The following is a 21,503-nucleotide window of genomic DNA, read 5'->3' as shown; positions in this document are numbered from 1 at the left end:
AATAACACTTGATGAGGGGGAACTCTAATTCAAACTATACTGAAAACAGATGCCTGGTCGGTAAAAATCCAAATTTTGCTTGGTGTTGTGGCAATTGACATAGTTAAACATCATCAATAGCACAATATAACGTTGAACCTATTTCACGATTGATTACAACTGGTTTACTTATACACTTTTGGTTTTGGGAGCTTTAACACTTACGGTAAGCTAACAATAAAATTTTGAACTGACTTGGTTCTCTATCACGCCGGGTGCCTTTGACCTACACTAAATTCTTCGTTTCTGTAACTTTCCAAATTACTTCTGTTAGTATTAGATGAGACTCTACAAGAGTGATTTGTTGGATATTCTGGACTGATGTTCCTGTTATTCCCGATAGCTTTCATCCTTAGTTTCATCGATCGAAGAGAGCAGCACACGGAAAACAGCGCATCTTAATAGAGAGCTGCCTAATCAAGAAAAGACTTAGTTTACAAAGAAAAGTTTATAAAGGAAAGCAGGAACGAAGCGTCAAAAAAAGGAATATACACAACAGAAAACTGTCACTCACCTTCGTACACGCGACCAACGATACAAGAGAGAGAGCACAAGATCAGACTGCGCATCTTAATTCACGCATAGCCACAGTCCCTTACGCCTTTGATCTTACCGCTACCACAATTCCTTGCGTTTCGCAAAAGCCCCTAAAATGTGACCTTTTCCCGATTAGAGAGCTGCCTCGTTCCTTTGCTTTAGCCTCACTCACTGCGGCAGCAATTATTCAGCAGCACTAGGTGCTGTTATGATCTTTCCTGACTCCGCAATTTGTTTTTCAGGTGGTAGTCAGACTGATTCATCAGACGAGACTCAGAAATTAAAAGAAGATAGCATTCCTCCAGGTACAGTTAAGCTTTTGTGGTAATATTCGTATTCACAACAATCATAGTGATGTGCAGAATTGAAATACGTAACAAAAATGCAGTTTTCTCGACTTGGTGGGCATTCTTCGCACTAGTTACGTAATAGCTCTGCAATAAATACCAAAAAAACTTGTTCATTCATGCTCGGTTTTCCACCGGTTTTCCAGCGTAGCGCGAATCAGGGAACGGCCCACCCTCCCACCCTTATCGCGTGGGTCGTACCGCTAGACTCGACCTCCTTTAAGCCACGCTTAGCCGTCCGCTGGTCAATCATCATTCCCATATCTTACTTCAACTGAGTATACTTTAGCCTCCCTGCCCTCGGAATTTTTTCTAAGTTGATGTAAGCAAAGGGAAGAGGGGAAGGTGAATGAGTAGAAGGAAGGCTTACCTCTGTTTCTCTTGCGCCTAGCTCCTGTTGGGAGCTTGCGAGGACTGCTTGTTGGACTGCTGTCGAAGAGTGAGCCTTTGGTCCTCCCCCCAGGGTAAGGCTTTCCTTGGGAGGGGCCCTCCAAAAATGCCGGTTGTTACTGTAAGGCTCTTTCTTGTGAAAACTTTGACTGCCTTAATTTCCAGAAGGTAAACATCTCGGCACGGCGCGGGAATTTTAAAACTTGGGAAGTTCTGTAGTTATTCTGGGTCAATTTTTCGGGTGTTTCGCCTCGTTTGCTCTGCTTCACGGCATTGTTCGGTATTATTTCACCTTCTTTCTCTAGCCCTTACTCGATTTCAATCACAGCATTTCAGTACTGTATCGCCCCCTTTCAAAGGATATCCGTCGTTTCGCCTACAAGTAGTTTCGCCTACAAGTCGATTCGCCTACATCGAAGTCGTTTCGCCTGCACGATCTGAGTCGATTCGCCTATATTGAAGTCATTTCGCCTACACTTAAGCCGAAATTATTTTGCGAAGATAGATGAACATCTGAAGTATATATGAAATAATTCATATTTGAACTGCGGTAGTAGATGAAAGTGAAGTATGATCATCGCAGTAAATTTTCCAATTTAAGCAACTGGAAAGAAGAAGCCTGAAAAAAATCAGGGCTTCAACGGGATTCGAACCCGTGACCTCCGCGATACCGGTGCGATGCTCTACCAACTGAGCTATGAAGTCACACATTGGGAGCGAGGTCAATTAATTGAGTTCATATCTTCCCGTGAGTGAAATGATGTGAAGTATATATGAAATAATTCATATTTGAACTGCGGTAGTAGATGAAAGTGAAGTATGATCATCGCAGTAAATTTTCCAATTTAAGCAACTGGGAAGAAGAAGCCTGAAAAAAAAAATCAGGGCTTCAACGGGATCCGAACCCGTGACCTCCGCGATACCGGTGCGATGCTCTACCAACTGAGCTATGAAGCCACACATTGGGAGCGAGGTCAATTAATTGAGTTCATATCTTCCCGTGAATGAAATGATGTGAAGTATATATGAAATAATTCATATTTGAACTGCGGTAGTAGATGAAAGTGAAGTATGATCATCGCAGTAAATTTTCCAATTTAAGCAACTGGAAAGAAGAAGCCTGAAAAAAATCAGGGCTTCAACGGGATTCGAACGGGAAGATATGAACTCAATTAATTGACCTCGCTCCCAATGTGTGGCTTCATAGCTCAGTTGGTAGAGCATTGCACCGGTATCGCGGAGGTCACGGGTTCGAAACCCGTTGAAGCCCTGATTTTTTTCAGGCTTCTTCTTTCCAGTTGCTTAAATTGGAAAATTTACTGCGATGATCATACTTCACTTTCATAGATGAACATCACTGCCCACATAAAGCAGAGGAGTCGTATTTGACCGCATTTCCAGTTAAATTCACCGTTAAATTGTAGAGCGAATCGATTTGTTGTGCATGTAAAGTGGAATCCCGATTTTTCGAACCTCCAACGGAAACGAAAATTGGTTAAAAAAATCGGAGATTCCGAGAAATCAGGGGTAAAATTACAGCGTTTGGCTGAGGAGGGGAAACGACGTTTGGTTCGAGTTATCGGGAGGTTCGAGAAATCGGGATTCCACACGGTTTGATTAAGTACAGTTACTTGAATCAACAACATATCGATCCTCTGCTCCCTGTGCCCCGTTAGACTTCTCTTGGTGAAAGGAAGGTCGAAAGGAAAATCAAGCAAAAATTCTCGACCTCGATTCGCGTGCATAACAAAACAAAATACGAGAGCGTGACAAATTGAACTTAGTCTACTGTTTGCTTCGACGAAAAAGTTCCTGTTGGTCATCTCCAAGTTTATTAGCTCGTTTGTTGAGACAGAGCGTTCAGCATAGCCGCACTGTCGCTGTGGAATACCCTTCCGAAAAACTTTACTATAATTATTGTAAACCTATTTGTCAATTTTTAGATAAGTATTTAGTATTTAGTAATAAGTATTTACTGTAGGCAAATCGACTTCAATGTAGGCGAATCGACTCAGATCCTGTAGGCGAAACGAATTCGGTCGTGTAAGCGAAACGACTTCGATGTAGGCGAATCGACTTGTAGGAGAATCGACCGGTTACCCTTTCAAGCCCTGCCCCGCTCTTTCGCGATCTTCTTCGCCACTTCCTTGGCTGTTAATTCTTGCTCTCTGCCATCCTCTTTCACGTTTTGTTTAAGTTAAATCCTATCTTGAAAACGTTAGATCAACCTTCCCTATAGCAAATAGAACTGAGTTTTCTTTCGTTAAAAATCCCGTCAAGAGAAGATGGCATTCTTGAGCTCCTCCGTTAGGGTTACCTTGAGACTCCCCTCCCCCAGAGTCTGTACGGGACGGCGTTCGCTCGTACGGTGACGTCATAACCAAATTTTCTCGGCTTGATGGGTTACCAAATTTTCTAAGGAATGGGGCTCTGCTCGCGCGCCTTCGGCCCGCCGGAGCTCCCCTGCCAAACTGCAATTGCTACAACTGATTTTACAGTTCTCAATGGTTTCAAGGGGACTTTGATTTGTCGTTGCCTTAAGATTCGACTAATCCTTTCCGAAAGGCTCTGCGCATAGAGCGTAGAGCAGCACCACGACACCATTGGATTATAGATCGGTGGGGAGTTTCGACAGCGATCTTTCGCAGCTATTGATGAAGGGTGAGGGATAGTTATTGTCTCGCAGTACAGCCTTGATTCGTTTCGTTTCTTCGCGTTTCCCTTTCTGCGTTGATGGTAAGTTCTGTGCCCTGCGTTGCAAGGTACTGACTACAGATCTCTTACGGCACAAGGGGCGGTGAGAATTGAAATCGAGATAGCGGTCTGTGTGTGTTGGCTTTCTGTAGACATTCACTTCAAGCTGCGTACCCCTCCTGGTGGTGATAGTGTCTAAAAAGGGGTAGTCCCTTTACCTTGGTGTCCTCAAGTTCTAGAATGAACTGTATGTTGGGGTTAATTGAATTGAGATGTTGCTGAAACTCATCCACTTGGTCGTTTCTAAGACACGTGTTAAGTTCCTTGGCTTTAGATTCACCAAAGAGGAACATCTGCATAGAATCAGAATATTTACCGAGCTCAGTGATGTAGGCAATATGTGTTGGCTTAACGATAACCTCAGTGTATCCTCACTGACGTCTATGTTTGTTAACAGTTGCCACAGCACGTCCCAGCAAGTGAAGGCTCTTTAGAACCAGGTTAATTCCCTCAACCATCTGAACGGCCTGTGGGTCCTTTTTTAAGTGCTGGAGAAGGATGCGGCCATGTAGTTTCTCTCCGTCACTTGGAGATCTTGTTCCCAACGAAGACTAGCTAGCGACTGCTTACCTTGAATAAGGACAAGCTATTTATCAAGTTCCGGCACGCGGAGAGCGAGAGCATCGAACTTTAGGAATTGTTTGACGGGCTCGTTATGTGGTTTGTCCGCCATACATGAACGGAAATGAATATCAATTATTTCCTTAGCGTCATTGTCGATATTCCACATACACTAAATATCGAGCATTCGTCGAGCTCGGAGGTGGCGGAATCTCATCAACCACTGTCAATTTCGAAGCGTGTTTCTTCGTCTCCTCTTTTGCCGCCAATAATGCCGAGGCAAAGGGATCGGTAAAAACACGTGAAACCGTTGCGACTTTGCTCAAAGGTTCTTTCTCCCCGACTGAGAAAAACAGCTTGGTGCTGTAACGCTAAGCTGACTTGCTGGGTAGGATCGCTTTCGGCCGGCTTGCTGTTGGATGGAACTACTTATCTAGGAAAGATCGAAGCGGTTCTGCTAGCAGGGTACCATTTATATGACTAAGAAATGCGAACACGCGCGCGATTGTTGCACGATCGATATCACGATGAAATAATTTTCCCAGTCATATAATCAGAAGCATATCGCCTTGATTCAATGTGATATGCCTCTGATATAATAAATAGAGGGTAAATAGAGTAGTTCTCTGTTGCCACTTGATATTCATCAAGTCACACTGGAAACTCACTGTTGACTTCGTTCCCACCCCTCCCCTCCTCTCCTCCATTCCTCCACCTTGTACCTTATTACATGAAATTTTCGCGGCGCGTTTACTTCGCGATTTTGAGGTGGGCATATTTCGCGACACTTAAATTCTGCTATTTTGCGAAAATGTTGTATTTTGAAACGCTTAAACTTGTCGTTTTTGAATAACACACAATTTATTTCCTTGGCAATGTTACTTTAACATGTCCTTGAATCTAGTAAACCGACTTTATTAAAGGTTAAAATTAACAAAAACGCAACGGCGGGACTATATGTCAACAGTAACATAATGTGAGTGCATGTTACGTTCGCGACACTTATTGTTCGCGTCCCTTTAATTTCGCTGCTTTTTTTGATCGCGAAATTCGCGAAATTAACGTGTCCCGAAGGTAAGTGTGCGTGCTTCTGAGGGGCCTAGGTTTTCTGAGGTGGTCATATATATCGCGTACTTTTATTGCGTGCTTACAACAGCTGTATTTAGCAATGAGACCATTCTTGAGGTGAATTCAAGGGAAAAATGACTAAATCGATAGATGGCAGTCACAAGTGATGTGTCACTGCCTTTCGCTGAATAATAATCAATTGAACGAGCTTTTAAACTAGTGAGACAATCTCAGATAGTACAGAGTGTAATTTACAGCTCTGATACAGTAGTCACACAGGTCCTCACCCGTGTTGTTCTCTCCCTTGATAGTCAACTAGGCCTTTTCCCCTTTGCAGAATATGAGCGGACAAAAACTTGATAAGACATAATCTTAGCAGTGTGTATGTTTCATGTTTGTGTTTTCTTTCAAGGCCCAAAGATAACTTACAATTACCGTTTGTCTAGACGGTTTTAAGTCTATCGTGATATTTTATGTTGAGTTTCGTTCATTTTGTCGCAAATGTGACAATTTTACTTTTCATGCCAGCGTTTGTAATTTGATACTTTTGTTTTCCTCGTCAATGTATGCAACAAGATATCTTTGTTTCAACGAAAATATAAGAAAAATGTCTATTTTTTTTTTACTCACTGCTAGAGATAAATGGAATATAAAAGTTAAATATCTGCTGAAAAGTCAAAGAGGAAAGATTTTGTTTTTTTTAAAACGCAAATTTTCTTTTCACCGATAAACAAAAACTAATCTAATTATCAAATAGTCACGTCGAGACACAGAATAGTGCGTTCTTATTCTGTTGCCAGCTTTGGTGTTAACAATAAAACCACGTCAAACTAATACACAATGCTATCGAGTAATACAATTGGGGAGCGTTTCAACAAGAAGTATTGAAGGAAGAGATCTTTACTTGACCGAAATTATATCCCACATCGGTGAGCGAGTCACCTCGTCAACTGATAAAATTATTAATTGGCGGTTTCAGTAAGTGCCACGGAGTCTACTGCAATAATAACGAAGTTTCTTTTGTCACAAATTTACTAGTTTTACATGTAACTAACGCGGGAAAGTTTCGGCCGAATACGAACTTTTGGGTCTCTTTATAGAAGAGGAAATAAACAAGCTGCTAAGGAGAAGCAATATGTTTGCATTCTTTATTTGAGCCCTGGCAAACATACAACAGACGACATTTCTTGAATCGAGCTATGGAAGAATCCACAAGATACGAAGCCACAGTAGCGTTCTTTGCAACAAAAAGAAGAACTGACGTTACCTGAAATATAGCTGCTATCCCCGGCCAAAACAAGAGTGTGGTATCACTCATTACAAGAAATAAAAAAAGCGTGCATCTGAACTAGAAGAACGGAGTTTATCACACTAGCAATGCTAGAACTCATGCGTCTTACATGTTATGTTCTACCACAAGGAAAAGAACTCAACGTTCGTGGGTAGTCCCGTATGAAATGTATCTTTCACTTAACATATAGTCGACTTTTGACGCTAACTAATCTGCGCATGCGTTTGGAGCAAATTGCCTTTGTTCTTAAGAGAATAGCACCACAAGGATAGCATGAGATATATATATTTCTGTCATGTAGTTAATAAAAGTATCGTAAATATGAAATGTTTTGCGTAATGCACACGGGCACCTTTGAACTACTCCACCCAGCCCCCCTTCCCACAAAGCTAATTGATTAACTGAAATTAATTAATTAAACAATATTTAAGTTTACACCTCATTGTGTTATGGCGTTAGTGCCTGACCGAACAGCAGCCCCCTAAACCATCCCAATAGTGCACTCTGCACTAAAAACGGCGGACTCATTGCGGACCTATCTATTGCTTCCCGCCCTTCCCAGTCCTCTGTCCTCTCCGGCGCGGTGTAATAGGGTCTCTATCAATGAACCGAATTTCTCGATTTTCCTTCCGTTTTGTGGTTCCTTTTGAGATCAGTTCGGTTTTGGAAAATGAATTATTCACGAAGTGACTGTCGTGCTATGAATATGTGGCAAAGACTATATTTTAACACACAATCACCGGGTGCAACGCCTGACTGCCGAGCGGATGGGTGGCGAAGGTTGCTAGCTCAACTTCGAATCCTGACCAGGAGGTTTGTTTGATGGTGTTGGAAATGTGTTAAGCTTAAGTTCATATAGTGTATATAACATTGCTCAACTTACTAAAACTCCACGGGGTACAATTCAGTTTTATTCGCGTCATGTTCAAACGCTGTTCAGCTCATGTGCCGAGGTTTCGTTCGACTTCTCGAGGGAAAAAATGATTGCAGCAATGGCCGTTTTTATGCGAAAAAACGAGACGCAGTTAAGTACACGGCCTAAAAAAAACAAGAAGATCTGTTAGATCTTATAACCGCGCTTTTAAAATTTAACTGTTTGCTTAGCACTACCGTCGGAACGCAGTGCACATTCCAAAGCAGTCATTGATGATTCTTTTCTTACTGTAGACATCACATCACTTGATCAACACAAACTGTATTATTGCACCATCAGTGGTAGCCATTGACAAATCTCCGATGACGTAATGGTCTTAATCTTTGTAGAACTTTCTTCGTGATATGTATGGGCATGCGCGATATGAATGACACAATAATAACACTATTAACAACAGCTTTCTTTCTTAAAAGTCATGATTAAATTTAATTGGTGTTTTCCACGAGTAAAGGGCTAGCAAAGTAGTCACACAAGTCATATAATTTAATAATAAAACTCTATCCCGACCGACGTATCGATTTTGGTCACTCCAGTGACCACAGATTGAAAACGTGACAGAAAATTGGCGTTACTTTCGATTCTCACAAATTTGGACAGTGGGATGATCTCATCATTAGCCAATTATAGGCCATCTTTCAGCTCTTTTCGTCATATCCCCTCCTCGGGAGAATTTTGTCAAGTTAGCTAATTTAGTATGGAAGCCACCGTAATGGCATTCACTGTCGACGAAATGTTTATTTGCTCAAAATTGGGGCAAAATCTTTCGGAGATGGAAATCAGGACATTTGTAAGGATACAGAAAGTAATTTGGGGCCGGTTGCTGGCTTTTAAGGCTGAATTTATCCAGAAGTAAGCTGTATTTTCGTTTTCGTGCCGAAAGCCGTGCGATGAAATGTTATCGGCTTGTTCTGCTGTCTTGTTCTGTTTTTCTCTTGGTCTTTCTTGTAGCCCGCCGAGGCCAGTCTTTCGTCTAAATCAGTTGAAAAAAGTTCGAAAAAGATGTTCCCATTCAAGTTTAAGCTCTCAGGCGATAATTCTGGAGATTTTTGGCCGAAACGTTCGGCTTTGTTATGTTCGTGGTTTTCGGTTGCTATGGGCGACCGTTGCTTCCTTTGTTAGGTCAAGTCTGGGGAGTGAGGTCACAAAAAAATTCTAATTAATTCTGGTTTTGTTCGATTTCGCTGAAATTTTAACACGATAAAGCTGGATTGTTAACGAATAGATTTACCGCCTGCCGATGTGTGGTAGCTATTAACGCTGAAGTGTTATATTGCTTCGAAGTCAGGGTTTTGAAGAGATATTTTTGCAACGTGTGGGTTCGGCGTGATTTTGTAATCGGAGGTTTTTGTTGACCCCGAAGGAAAAAATATCCGGAAAAGGTCATTTCATTGATGATTCAAAGGAATATAAATATGTATATGTTCCGAGCTAAATTTCTGCTGAAAAAATATAATCTTTGACGAACGCTGGGTTTTTAATTTTTTCCCGCGAAAGTCAGTATCGGAAATGAGATTTATTAATGTTTCAACAGCTTTTGGTGAGTAAACATCACAGGTTGCGTGACTCAAAATTTGGCCGAGCGGAAGCTTGGGTCTGGTCGGAGACAAATCTGCGAAAAAAAAAAACCACGGGTAAACCATGAACCGCGCTTGGCCCATGGCCGCGCGGTTAAATAGGGTTAACGTCTCAAACGAAAGGCGACTGACAAGAGCATCGTTCGGACGCTCAGACGTTCAGACGCATTGTTCAAACGTGGAGCGATCCTATACAACGAGGCTGAGGTGTTCAGCCTGCCAATCACAAATCTCAACGGATGACCAATGCTCCGATTTGATTGGCTTATTCACTCAGGTCTAATTTTAACGCGTTGCCACAAAATTCTGTAGAGCGATCACTTTAAGGGCCCATTAACCGATCTTTTCAAGCCGTTGCTAGGGAAAATTTATTCTCATATAACCTCATCATTTTTAGTTACTTCACAGTTATTTCATGTGTTTTGACTTTTTCATGATCAGCAACACTAGTGATGACGTCATCAGGCCACGGCCATGGTCATGTGACTAATACTGAAAAAATGCAAAGGCTCCCAGGCAAATTGCTTTATCGGAATTTTTTTCATTGATTTAATATTTTAATTTAAATCCTCATTGCGCTATGCATAGATTTTGTTTCATTTCTAAAAGGTCAGATTTTGAGAGAATTTCGAAATATTAAAAAGTTTGTAACTTTCTGAAGATAGCATGATTTTGAAAAAGGAATGCATAGCTATGTTTCCAATGTTGGCTTTAATCGAAATCCGTCAAAAAAGGCTGGATTTAAGGAAAAACTGCGTTTCCTTTAGCATTTAAAGAAACCAGAAGTGTGCCCGATATCTATCGGAAGTTACCCTATCAGTGCGTGCGCAGTTTACACTACCAACACACTTCGGTAAGATCACACAAAGCCACACGGAGTTAGTTTTTGTCTTTCTATTACTCTTGTTGTTCTGTCTTTCTCTTATTTTTTCTTTGTTTGTACTTTTTTTATTTTGCATTTTGTGAAACACAAAGAAAAACATCTAAAATGTGAACGAATCTGGAAGTTATTGAGTTATTTTTAGTTTCTGCACTCAGACTGACGTAGGTAACTGGAAGTGAAATTCCACCTCTTTAGCAATGCGCGTGAGTGCGCGCATAAATCGGTTAATGGGCCCTTAACAAATCGAATGTGATTTAGCGTGGTCTGTACTCTTATCGACAACGAGTACATGTCATCTCATGGTCAAAATGTTGTGGACTCATGAGGTGCAACCAAGTGAGTCCACAGCAAATTTTGACCACTGTGATGACGCGTATTCGTTGTCGATAAGAGTACAGACCACGCTAAACCACATTCGATTTGTTTTTTTACCACAATATCAAAATAACGAAAGAAATCTTTGTCAAGATTTGTTGACAATTGAAAACACTGTCTCAAACTTGAAAGTGCACACACTACACTTTGTATATTTACTATTCACCTCATATTATTCTATGTAAATGAGTCCGTTGTTTTCTCTTTCACGTGCAGCACTTTGTATATTTACTATTTACCTTATATTATTCTACGTAAATGAGTCCGTTGTTTTAACGGACTGGACTTCTATATTATGCGATAGTTGTTTTGGCTAATCCACCATAGCGCAAAAAGGCCAACAAAGTGCTTCAAAGGTGGCGTGTCCTTGCCTTTTATAGGATCGCTCCGTGTTTAAAAGAAGACGTTAAAGTAGACAGACGTTAAAAGTGTCTTCCTTATTTTCCGTTTTTATACTTGACATTAAAGTTGCCATGAGACAGCTTTAATGTCCGAGATGACATTAATGTCCCAAGCGTAAAAACGGCCAATGATTGTTGATGTGCAATGTCTGCGTGGATTATCCAAGAATTTTGTTAGAAATGAGAATCGATTACTAAATGTTTGCCGCAAAATAATATTTGGGACCATGTCTGTATTTAGTATGGTTTTCTCTGGGCAAATTAAACTTTGGATAGGAAACCTCGTAAACTGGCAAGAAATCAGCACAAATTAACAAGCACAGTCAAACTTCTTGTAAAGGTCAGGTCTGTACATAGGCCACTATTTTGGCAGTGCAAAATGCAGACTAGAGACTGACTGAAAGACTGTAGGAAAAAAAAATGAAGACTCCAGACTGGGTGCAAAATGCAGGCTGATAAGGACTGTTCCTTTGTCTAAATTATACATGCGGTCAGTACAAAATGCAGACTGCAGACTGCAGACTGGGTACAAAAGGTAGACTGAGAATATTACAAGTGTTTCTTGTCTTGTACGTGACAACATGTTATCTAAAAACACACTGAGTGTCATGCAGTTGCTTTTCTGTGGCCATTTGCAGAGATCATTTTTAGTGCAGAGTGCACTACTGGGATGGTTTGGGGGTTGACGTCGCTAAAGCACTATGGCAATATGGCACTATGGAAATAAGGTGTAAACTTTAATGTTTGTTTAATTAATTAATTTCGATTAATTAATTAGGCTTGCAGCAAGGGGGGTTATGATGGGGTAGGTACTTGTGAGCACTACATAAGATGGGTGGTGCATGTACCTACCTTACTTCTATGAGTACTTCAAAAAGCTATATATTTGTTTCAGAAAGCCCCTTGCTCCCCTTGTGGTACTTTTCTCTTTAGAACAAAACCAATATTTGCTCTAAATGCATGCGCAGATTAATATGCGTTAGTGTCAACTACATATATCAGGTGGAAGATACAGTGCAGCTCAGATATATCCGAACCAAAATATACGCGTAATGCGCGTCAGCCCAATACACGTATACGCGTATGCATATACGCACATACGCGTATGCATATACGCACATACAGCATATACGCGTATGCCTGATTAGTATGTATGAGCTAACCTATTGTTTCTTCTTTTCTTATCAGGTCATTGTTGTTTTCAATGGCTTGACTGCTTGCCACAGAGCGAGAAAGAGTTTTCTTTATTTTGAATACGCGTATACAGTATATGCGCGTATGCCTACAGACTAAGCAAAATGTTAGCTGAAACTAACATTTTGCAATTGGGCACTTGACTGAAAATTAACTGACTGAATATTGATTAAAAGAGAGAGTATTTTGTCGTTAAATCAAAAATTTACTTTTTTTTTTTTTGTCAAATAGAACCGGGGATACACTCTTCAACAATCCCATCTTCATGGAGCAAACATCACAACCGAAAGATAACATCTTCTCGAAACAAAGTCTGAACATGGTCCAAGCAAGCGACTTGGAAACGTGTGCTGAAACACAGAACTTTTCCTCGAAGAAAATTAAAAATAACAAAATGTGAGCGGCACACCATAGAATCTTCGATAAACAATTCTTTTGTCAGGAAAAGAGTAATTTACTATTTGAATGAACGGTTTGTGTCAGATACCGGAGATATCACTTTCTCGACAAGGTCGGAATGCTTCAAACAATAAACATTTCGCAAGTGACTTGCCGACGCATGCCGAAACACAGAACTGTTACTTGAGGAAAAAATAACTTAACGTGAGCAGCGTGCCATAGAAACTTTGATAAACATTTCTTTGGTTAAAGAAAGAGCATTTTACCGTTTCAATGAACAATTTGTGTCAAATGGAACCGGTGATATCATTTTTTCGACAACGTCTTCGGAACGCTTCAGACAATGGACATCTTGCAATCGACTTGCCAACGAATGCCGAAACACAGAACTTTTCCTTGAAGAAAAAATAACTAAACGTGAGCAGCGCGCCATAGAAACTTTGATAAACAATTATTTTGACTAAAGAAAGAGCATTTACTGTTTGAATGAACGGTTTGTGTCAAATATAACCGGAGATATCATTTTTTCGACAAGGTCTTCGGAAAGCTTCAAACAATACACATCTCGCAAGCGACTTGCTGACGCATGCCGAAACACAAAACTGTTACTTGAGGAAAAAATAACTAAACATGAGCAGCGCGCCATAGAAACTTTGATAAACATTTCTTTGGCTAAAGAAAGAGCATTTCACCGTTTGAATGAACGATTTGTGTCAAATAGAACCAGAGATATCATTTTTTTGACAACATCTTCGGAATGCTTCAGACAATGAACATCTCGCAATCGACTTGCCGATGAATGCCGAAACACAGAACTTTTCCTTGAAGAAAAAATAACTAAACGTGAGCAGCGCGCCATAGAAACTTTGATAAACAATTATTTTGACTAAAGAAAGAGCATTTACTGTTTGAATGAACGGTTTGTGTCAAATATAACCGGAGATATCATTTTTTTGACAATGTCTTCGGAACGCTTCAGACAATAAACATCTCGGAAGCGACCTGATGACGCCCGCCGAAAACACAGAACCTTTTCCCACCGTAAAAATAACTAAACTTGAGCAGCGTGCCATAGAAACCTTGATAAACAATTCTTTGGTAAAAGGAAGAGCATTTTACCGTTTGAATGAACGATTTGTGTCAAATAAAACCGGAGATATCATTTTTTCAACGAGGATCTTCAGACAATAAACGCTTCGCAAACAACTTGCCGACGCGTGCCGAAACACAACTTTTCCTTGAAGAAAAAATAACTAAACGTGAGCGGCGCACCATAGAAACTTTGATAAACAATTTTTTCGTCAAGGAAAGAGTATTTTACCATTTGAATGCATGATCTGTGTCAAATATAACCGGAGATATCATTTTTTCGACTAGGATCTTCAGAACGCTAATTCAGACAATAAACATTTCGCAAACGACTTGCCGACACGTGCCGAAACACAGATCTTTACTTGTAAGAACATAAAGTTCATGTGTTAAAATAGGGAGTTCAAGCGACTGTATCAATTTTCTTCCCATTTTTAGTAGCTTAAGATCAAGTGTTGATAAACGGTAGTTTGTCGGTGAATTTGCGAAGTGATTGAAATATGATAGCTTTTATTGATCGGCATGACGTTTTAACAATATGCAAATTTCGCTTTGAAGCCATTTTCATTCTCAAGAAATATAATGTCCTTTGTTTGACTAACAATGCTTCACATAAAGAAACTTGTGGGAATGCATAACAAAGAGACATATATGCGCATATATACGCGTATATGGGTGCGTATTGACATACACGTATACGCAAAATACGCTCGTATGATATGCGTATGCGTAGTTCGCTTATATCTGAGCTGCACTGCTTTCATCCAAGATCACACACTAATGTGGAGCGCATTTCCTTGTGGTAGAACCCTAATAAGTCATACACATGTGTTCTAGCATCCTTAGCACGATACAAGGATGTTACTGTGACTGCGTGTCTTTTGGAATTATGCCTAACTTGGTTCAAGAAATATCATCTATTGTTTCCAAACTACACTAGTGCGTTTATTAACCGCGCGGCCATGGGCCGAGCGCGGTTCTAGGTTTACCTGTGGTTTTTTTTTTTTTTTTTGTCGGTGACCAGACGCAGACCTCCGCTTGGCCAAATTCTGAGTCACGCAACGTGTGATGTTTTTTCCGCCAGAAGCTGTTAAAACATTAATACACGGATAATTTTACGGATATTGTTTCCTTTGTTGTGGGTAAAATATATTTTCTTTTGGTTTTATCGAAGCGTTGGATTCAAAGGGATTAATAAATACGCTAAAAAAAGGTATTACGTCAGCCATGGAATGCGTTAACGTTGCAGCTTTCACTTTCGCTACGTGACTAATAAGATCATGTTTACTTTGGAAGTTTATTTCGCCAGAAGCGACGGTCATTAATTTATTTGCAAGTTTGCGAGTATTTCTTGTGGTTTTAGGCAAATGAAGTAAATTCTTTGGCTCTTTCATCGCAGCGAGTTCATAGATTGGAAGGAAAATGAAATATTTGCAAGCCAAGCAAAGAACATGTCAGGACATGCAATGATTACGTCATTGGTAGGGAAATAACCACCGTACTAAAGATAGCCGTCGATAACGCAATTCTTGAATTATGTGACTCGTGTGACTTCTTTGCTAGCCCTTTACTCAAGGAAAATATTAAATTTAAACTTGACTTTTAAGAAAGAAAGCTGTTGTTAATAGTGTTCGTATCTTCATGCCCATACATATCCCAAAGAAAGTTCCAGATTAACACTATTACGTCATCGGAGATTTTGCAATGGCTACGACTGATGGTGCAATAGTACAGTCTGTGTTGATCAAGTGATGTGATGTCTACAGTAATCAATGAATCATCAAGGATTACTTTCGAATGTACACTGCGTTGCAACTGTAGTGCTAAGAAAATAGTTAAATTTTAAAAGCGCGGTTTTAAGATCTAACAGATCTTCTTGTTTCATCCTTTAATCGTCTCCATCAAAGAGACCAAAATGTTCATACCCGCAGCCAAAACTCTCCTGAGTAAGTGTTATTGAAACTTGTCAAATTGAACGAAAAACCCAGGAAACTGCTCAAATATTGCTGCAGACTCCGTGGCACCTACTGAAAGCATAAATTTTATCAGTCTTTGAGGGAAATCGTTCACCGATGAAGGATATAATCTCAGTCAAGTAGCGTTGTTTACTGTCAATACCTCTCATTGAAATGCTCTGCAGTTGTATTAATCGATATTAGTGTGTATTTTAAATTTAAGTGGTTTTATTGTTAACACCAAAGGTGGAAACAGAACGTGCTGTTCCGTGACAATTTGATAATTAGATTAGTTCCTGTTTACTGGTCAAAAGAAAATTTGCATTTTAAATAAAGCAAATTGTTCTTCTTCCATTTCTTCATCAGACATTCAACTTTCTTCCATTTATCTCCAGTTGTGAAAAGAATACTAGCACATCTTCCATGTGTTTTCGAGAAAGAAGAGTTTTAGGTTACATACTTTTGCGAGGAAAACAAAAGTATCAAGTTACAAACGTTTTCGTGAAGAGTAAAATTGTCACATTCACAACTTAAATGTATTATCTAATTTAAAATGAGCAAAAATCAACGTAAAACACTGCAGTAAAATTCGAGAGCTGTCTTGACAAATGGTAATTAATTGTATGTTATTCTTGGACTGAATGAAAATACACACATCAAACATACACACTGATAAGATTTAATATGTCTCATCAAAATCCCTAGCTGACTAGCAAGGTCAGTACAAACCAGGAGTGAATGGCAGGGGTTATACAGGAACTGTGTCAAGATTACTGCGTCAGAGCTATGCATTACACTCTGCGCTGTCTGAGATTGTCTCACTAGTTATTTTTCTGCTTTTCATGAAGAATACTATATCATTTACATCAATGGTATGGAAGAAGGGAAGTGAAGTTGCCAGTCTACTAATTGGACTCAGCTACATAAAATATTGAGTTCACTTAGTTATAAAGTACAAAATTAGAAAAATTAGGAAATTTGTAGGAGCCAGTTTTAAGCCAAAAACACAATGGTTGGTTCTTACATGGACAGATTCTTAACAGTTTGGTATGAACATGCTTGAAAATTGTGACAACTGAAAAATAAAGCATACATTGAAGTGAGTGAGGAAAGTTTAACGCAATGTTTCAATGTCGCATGACCTCTTCCAAGTGACAAAAGAAAGTAAATTCAAACTGTCTTAATTTATGCAGTGTGAGGTTATGAAACGTAACAATAAGTTACATTGTGAAAAGTGAACTTGTTTCTTTGTTCCACGCTAGTGTCTTGTTGATCAGTTCACTTTTAGTATTTCATTACCGAGCTTAAAAAATTCACCATCTTTATTCACTTATCACACTCTCAATGACTTTGACAGTGCTGATCCTAGCAGTATGCAGGATGCCTGTCACATATGAACTCAGTTGAATGACCTAGCTTGTTCTCCTTGAGTTCTCGTAGCTCAGTGGATAGAGCGCCCGCCCAGTGTTTGTTAGGGTCGTGGGTTTGATTCCTGTCGGGGACTCAGTTTTTTTCTTTGTTCTATGCTCGTGTCATGTTGATCAGTTCACTTTTCACATTTTATTACCGAGCTTAAAGAAATTCACCATGTTTATTCACTTATCAATAAGTTACATTTAGCATAAATTAGTTTTGCATGTATGGAATTCAATTGTGTGTTAAAGGAGAAGGTTACTTCTGGACCAGAGTACTTAATTTTTTGTCCCCACCTATAGCTAGTAAACATTCAGTGTTTCCACTCACTGAAGTTTCAGCCTCTAAAGTGCCTGCTATCCTGAAAAAAATTTGTCTCGAAAGAAGCCCAACATTTGACTTTGGAGACCGCCATTTTGGAACTGTACTTGGCAGGCAGGCCGTGTTTATATGACGTCATTCCATCCGACTCGAAATTGGGGGGAAGGAGTAAAACCTGCAACTGACTTTGCACCTTCACAAGGTCAGCAAAATGTGTTTTTTCCAAGCAATTATCCACTTCACTATCTTCGCTGCTATCATGTTTGGAGTTTGGAGCATGTTTGGTTACAAAAAATACGCCTTAAGAGTAGCCATAACTCAGAATGGTAGTTAAAAGGCTTGTTGGAAACCATTTGGACAAAATCTTTTGGATGGAATGACGTCATAAAATGTGGCCTGGCTGCTGATTACTGTTCAAAATGGCGGCTAGATGGCAAATTGTGGGCTTCTTTGGAGACTGAAACTTCAGTGAGTGGCTACACTTAGTACAATGCTTTTTATTAGCTTTGACAAAAAATATAATATTATGTTATTTTGAGTGACCTTCGCCTTTAAGGCTATGGCTTTGAAAGGAGATCAAGATGAAGTATTGACAGAAGTAAACTTGTCTCACCACCAATTATCTTTCAGTGTCTTTCTAAATTTAATCTCAATGAGTACTAAATATCTATGGAATGTCTTTATTTTTTAGTGAAAGAGTGTCACACCAGCTTTATTCAAGACTTTTACAGCAGTTTTTTTATAGCTACTGTCAAGTAATTGATACTCAAGAACCTGAGAAAGGTAACAATAGAAAATTAGCATAATGGTCCTTTTATTTTACTGCATTAGTAAATTCATCTGAAAATGTTAAAATTGCAATCAAGGATGGACATCAGTAGTATACATTTGAAGTTGTGTATGACACTAACTTTACTAATTTAAAAATGTTAAATAATGTTTGTAGGTACTTATCCAAAGATGTTTCAACCGAGCAACTTCAGTCCTTGGTGGTTTAAAAGGCCAACTGAAATTACTGGCTATCTATCTAATTCATTTGATACTCTAATCAGCTGTTCATAATAATTATTATATTTACATTATGAAAGCATCTTTTAGTTTTATATGTGATACACTGCTACTACAGGGCTGTCATTAAGTTTTGAGTCACCCATTGCCTTAGTCCTCACACCTGTAACAAACTTGTTACTTTGTGGGCGAATTGTACCAAGAACAGGTAAGTTCACCTGTAACATCAAGATACTCAGCTGTAAATATGGGTTATTGACCAAGTGTGAGGTCAAGATGGCTGGATATTGGCCAAGTTATTTTTTTTGCGTGTTTATGGACTGAGACAGAGTCGAGGTCCTTAAACTTGCAAAAAAAAGAACGAGGCAAATATCCAGCCATCTTGACTGAACAAGCTTGGTCAATAAAGGATTTAGTATATGGCTTTTGGGGAAATTTTTGTTGTGGGACATGGCGGGTAGTCCAGAACGGGCAAGATAGCTCCATCTTGCCTGCTCGGGTAGCCAATCACAGCACAGGATTTGATTCATCTTGCCCACTCACGAAGCTGGCCCTATAATAACTGGTGTTACGGGTTATGGCCCTTAATGTCAGCCCTAAACTGGTCATACATGTTCACATTTAAAGCAGAAGCATGTGGTTTTGAACATTTAATAATTACACTAAAGTATACTGGTTGGCGGTGGAAAGGAAAAATTTATATGAAATTACTTCAGGATCATGAGATGAATTTGCACAACATAAATTAAGAGTAAGATGGAAAGATCTTGTATATAGCAAAACATAGTTTCCTGCATGTTTATAAAATACTGGTATGTACTGTGCTTGTTTCTGAAACCTTTAAACCTTTCATCAAGGACTTTGACAATGATTGTGAAGGAATTAGAGCATAATTTTATTGTTAGTATTGCTCTGCAACTTATTATCTGAGCTAATGTTACAATAAATAATGATGGCAGACAGTACATCAAGAGAATATACAACAGACACTCAGTTCTCTTCTGGTATCCAGTTCTGTTTCTTTAGGAATGAACTTGTGTTTGATTTTTCACTAAAAAGAATGCATCACTGGCAGGCTACACAAAGTACTTTTCAAAACATCAACAATTGAGGATACAATTTCAGTGTTTGACTGGAAAAGGGAAATCAGCGGTCACTTCCATATCCATGAGTTAACAACAGTTTCACTTTGATTCAGGAAATTACAGAATTTTCAATGTTTTGAATTTCTCATGTGCTATTTTACCTTTTTAGAATAAAAACAAAATCAATGCATGGTGAAACAAGAAATTAAATTGAAATATTAAATCAATGTTAAACATTCTGACTGATAAAGTTGTAAGTTAACAAGCATTACCCCTAAACCTTTTTCCTTGGCATTGGACACATGACTGTTGATTTGGCCTGGTAACACCATCATTGGTCTTCTAGCCATAAAGTTTATAGCCACGAAATAGCTCTCACGTGACTAAATGTAGTGATGTTACCTGTATTTAAGAAATAGAAAACATGTACTGTGTTTCTATCGAGTTATAGAAACACAAGTGGAAGTTTGGGAGAGCGTGAAATGCTGTGGGAACATGAGCTGCAGGTGAGTGTTTCCACAGCTTTTTCGGGTTCTCCCAAACTTTCACAAGTGTTTCTATTTAACAAATAGATTCCATGTTGCCGTGCGTCTGTTCAGTAATAGATCACAGATGACGTCAAAATGTGGTAAGAACAAAAAAGTGGCACACAAGGCGATAGCTGAGTGTGTCACTGATGTTCTTACCACATTTTGACGTCTACTGTGATCTATTACTGAACAAACGCACAGCAACATGGAATCTATTTGTTTTATATAATAATGAAACAAACTACTACAGATAAAGCTTTTTTTATTTCAAAATCTTTCAACATAACTTGAAAGCCGGCCTTTGCCCACTTTGGCGAACACGAAAAAAGCCATTTGACAACGTAATCTATTGTCTATACAAATTGAAGCAATCTCATTGGTTGCTATGCGTAGCAAAGAATTGTGATTGGTCCAGGAAAATCACGCCACTGTCAAACTTGACTTGAGCGTTGCTGCTCATGGAATGAAAACTTACAGCGAAAGCAGAATTGAACTGCGAAATCTGCAAATCTTAAAGAAAATGCTGGATAAGTCAAGTCAGTTTTGTCATCAGAGCAGCCCTGTGAGCTGAAAAGCATGGATGTTGCCTTGAATATTGCAGGAGTTGAAAAAGTACACCCGGAAAACTTGTGGCTGCGGTCAACCTGGAGGCCATTTGATTCGAGTTTTGAATGAAAGGAGCATTAATGATGGTGGAAATTTGTGTCCTCTGTGGTTGGTGATTCTCAAATCAGTTTGAAATAGTGTCGGAGACACCTTTTAGCTGCGATACAGTTGGCTGTGAGCTGTAGTGAGCTATACTTTGTACGCTGCTAGGCCCTGAAACGGACTGGAACATTCACATTGGAAAGCAAGGTTATTTGTGTATTTTAACTGATTTTAAGAAGTGGTTTTGATGTTTCATTCTAGACAATCACTGTGTCAACAATTATTTTGAGACTGAGAAAAGTTCAATGTGTTAAATAAATTAATCTCATAAACATTTTGTTTATTGGGTTTGTTAAATTCAAGATAAAGCAATGGTTCTCAGTTTACCAAGACTAATTTTGTGTTTGGTTTAGTTTCGCTCGACTGCCGACTGAGACTGCTCAAGTATTTTTTCTGAGTCATTTTCTAAAACAGAAACGGCTTTATCTTTCTTCTTCCTGCTAGTCTATGCTTCTGGTACCTGTTCAATGCCTGGACAAGACTTTCTTGTACCTTATCTTTTGCCCAGTCATGTAAAATATTATCTAAATTCTCAAAACTTTCCGCCATTTCAAAACACAAAGGAGAAACTTTGAAATGATGACGTCAATCGTGCATCTGTCCTCTAATAGATCACAGGTGAGAACCAAGCAAAATGCGAGAATAAC

The 21,503-nt window shown here is 39.3% G+C and overlaps 1 protein-coding gene and 1 pseudogene across 3 annotated transcripts in view; one reads left to right on the top strand and one right to left on the bottom strand.

Moving 5' to 3' along the window:
* Positions 1-4,168: 4,168 nt before the first annotated feature.
* LOC149118016 (uncharacterized) lies at positions 4,169-5,404 on the bottom strand (annotated as a pseudogene).
* A 2,140-nt stretch (positions 5,405-7,544) lies between these two features.
* The window catches only part of LOC110056277 (fidgetin-like protein 1), a 205,724-nt gene continuing 191,765 nt past the window's right edge, over positions 7,545-21,503 (top strand). For 2 of the 3 annotated variants that reach the window (XM_089288354.1, XM_089288350.1), the window contains exons 1-2: positions 7,547-7,800; positions 18,217-18,308. In XM_089288354.1, the coding sequence (XP_089144480.1) occupies positions 7,658-7,800; positions 18,217-18,308 (235 nt within the window). In that variant the 5' untranslated portion in view covers positions 7,547-7,657. Of the gene's footprint in view, positions 7,801-18,216; positions 18,309-21,503 lie in introns of all 3 variants that reach the window. The other variant, XM_089288365.1, reaches the window with a different exon arrangement.

This window comes from Orbicella faveolata, unplaced genomic scaffold (genome assembly GCF_042242905.1).
Source record: "Orbicella faveolata isolate gen_17 unplaced genomic scaffold, um_ofav_v1 contig_1, whole genome shotgun sequence".
Lineage (NCBI taxonomy): Eukaryota > Metazoa > Cnidaria > Anthozoa > Scleractinia > Merulinidae > Orbicella > Orbicella faveolata.
The sequence above is the reverse complement of the archived record's forward strand: the minus strand, read 5'-3'. Positions and strand labels throughout refer to the sequence as shown.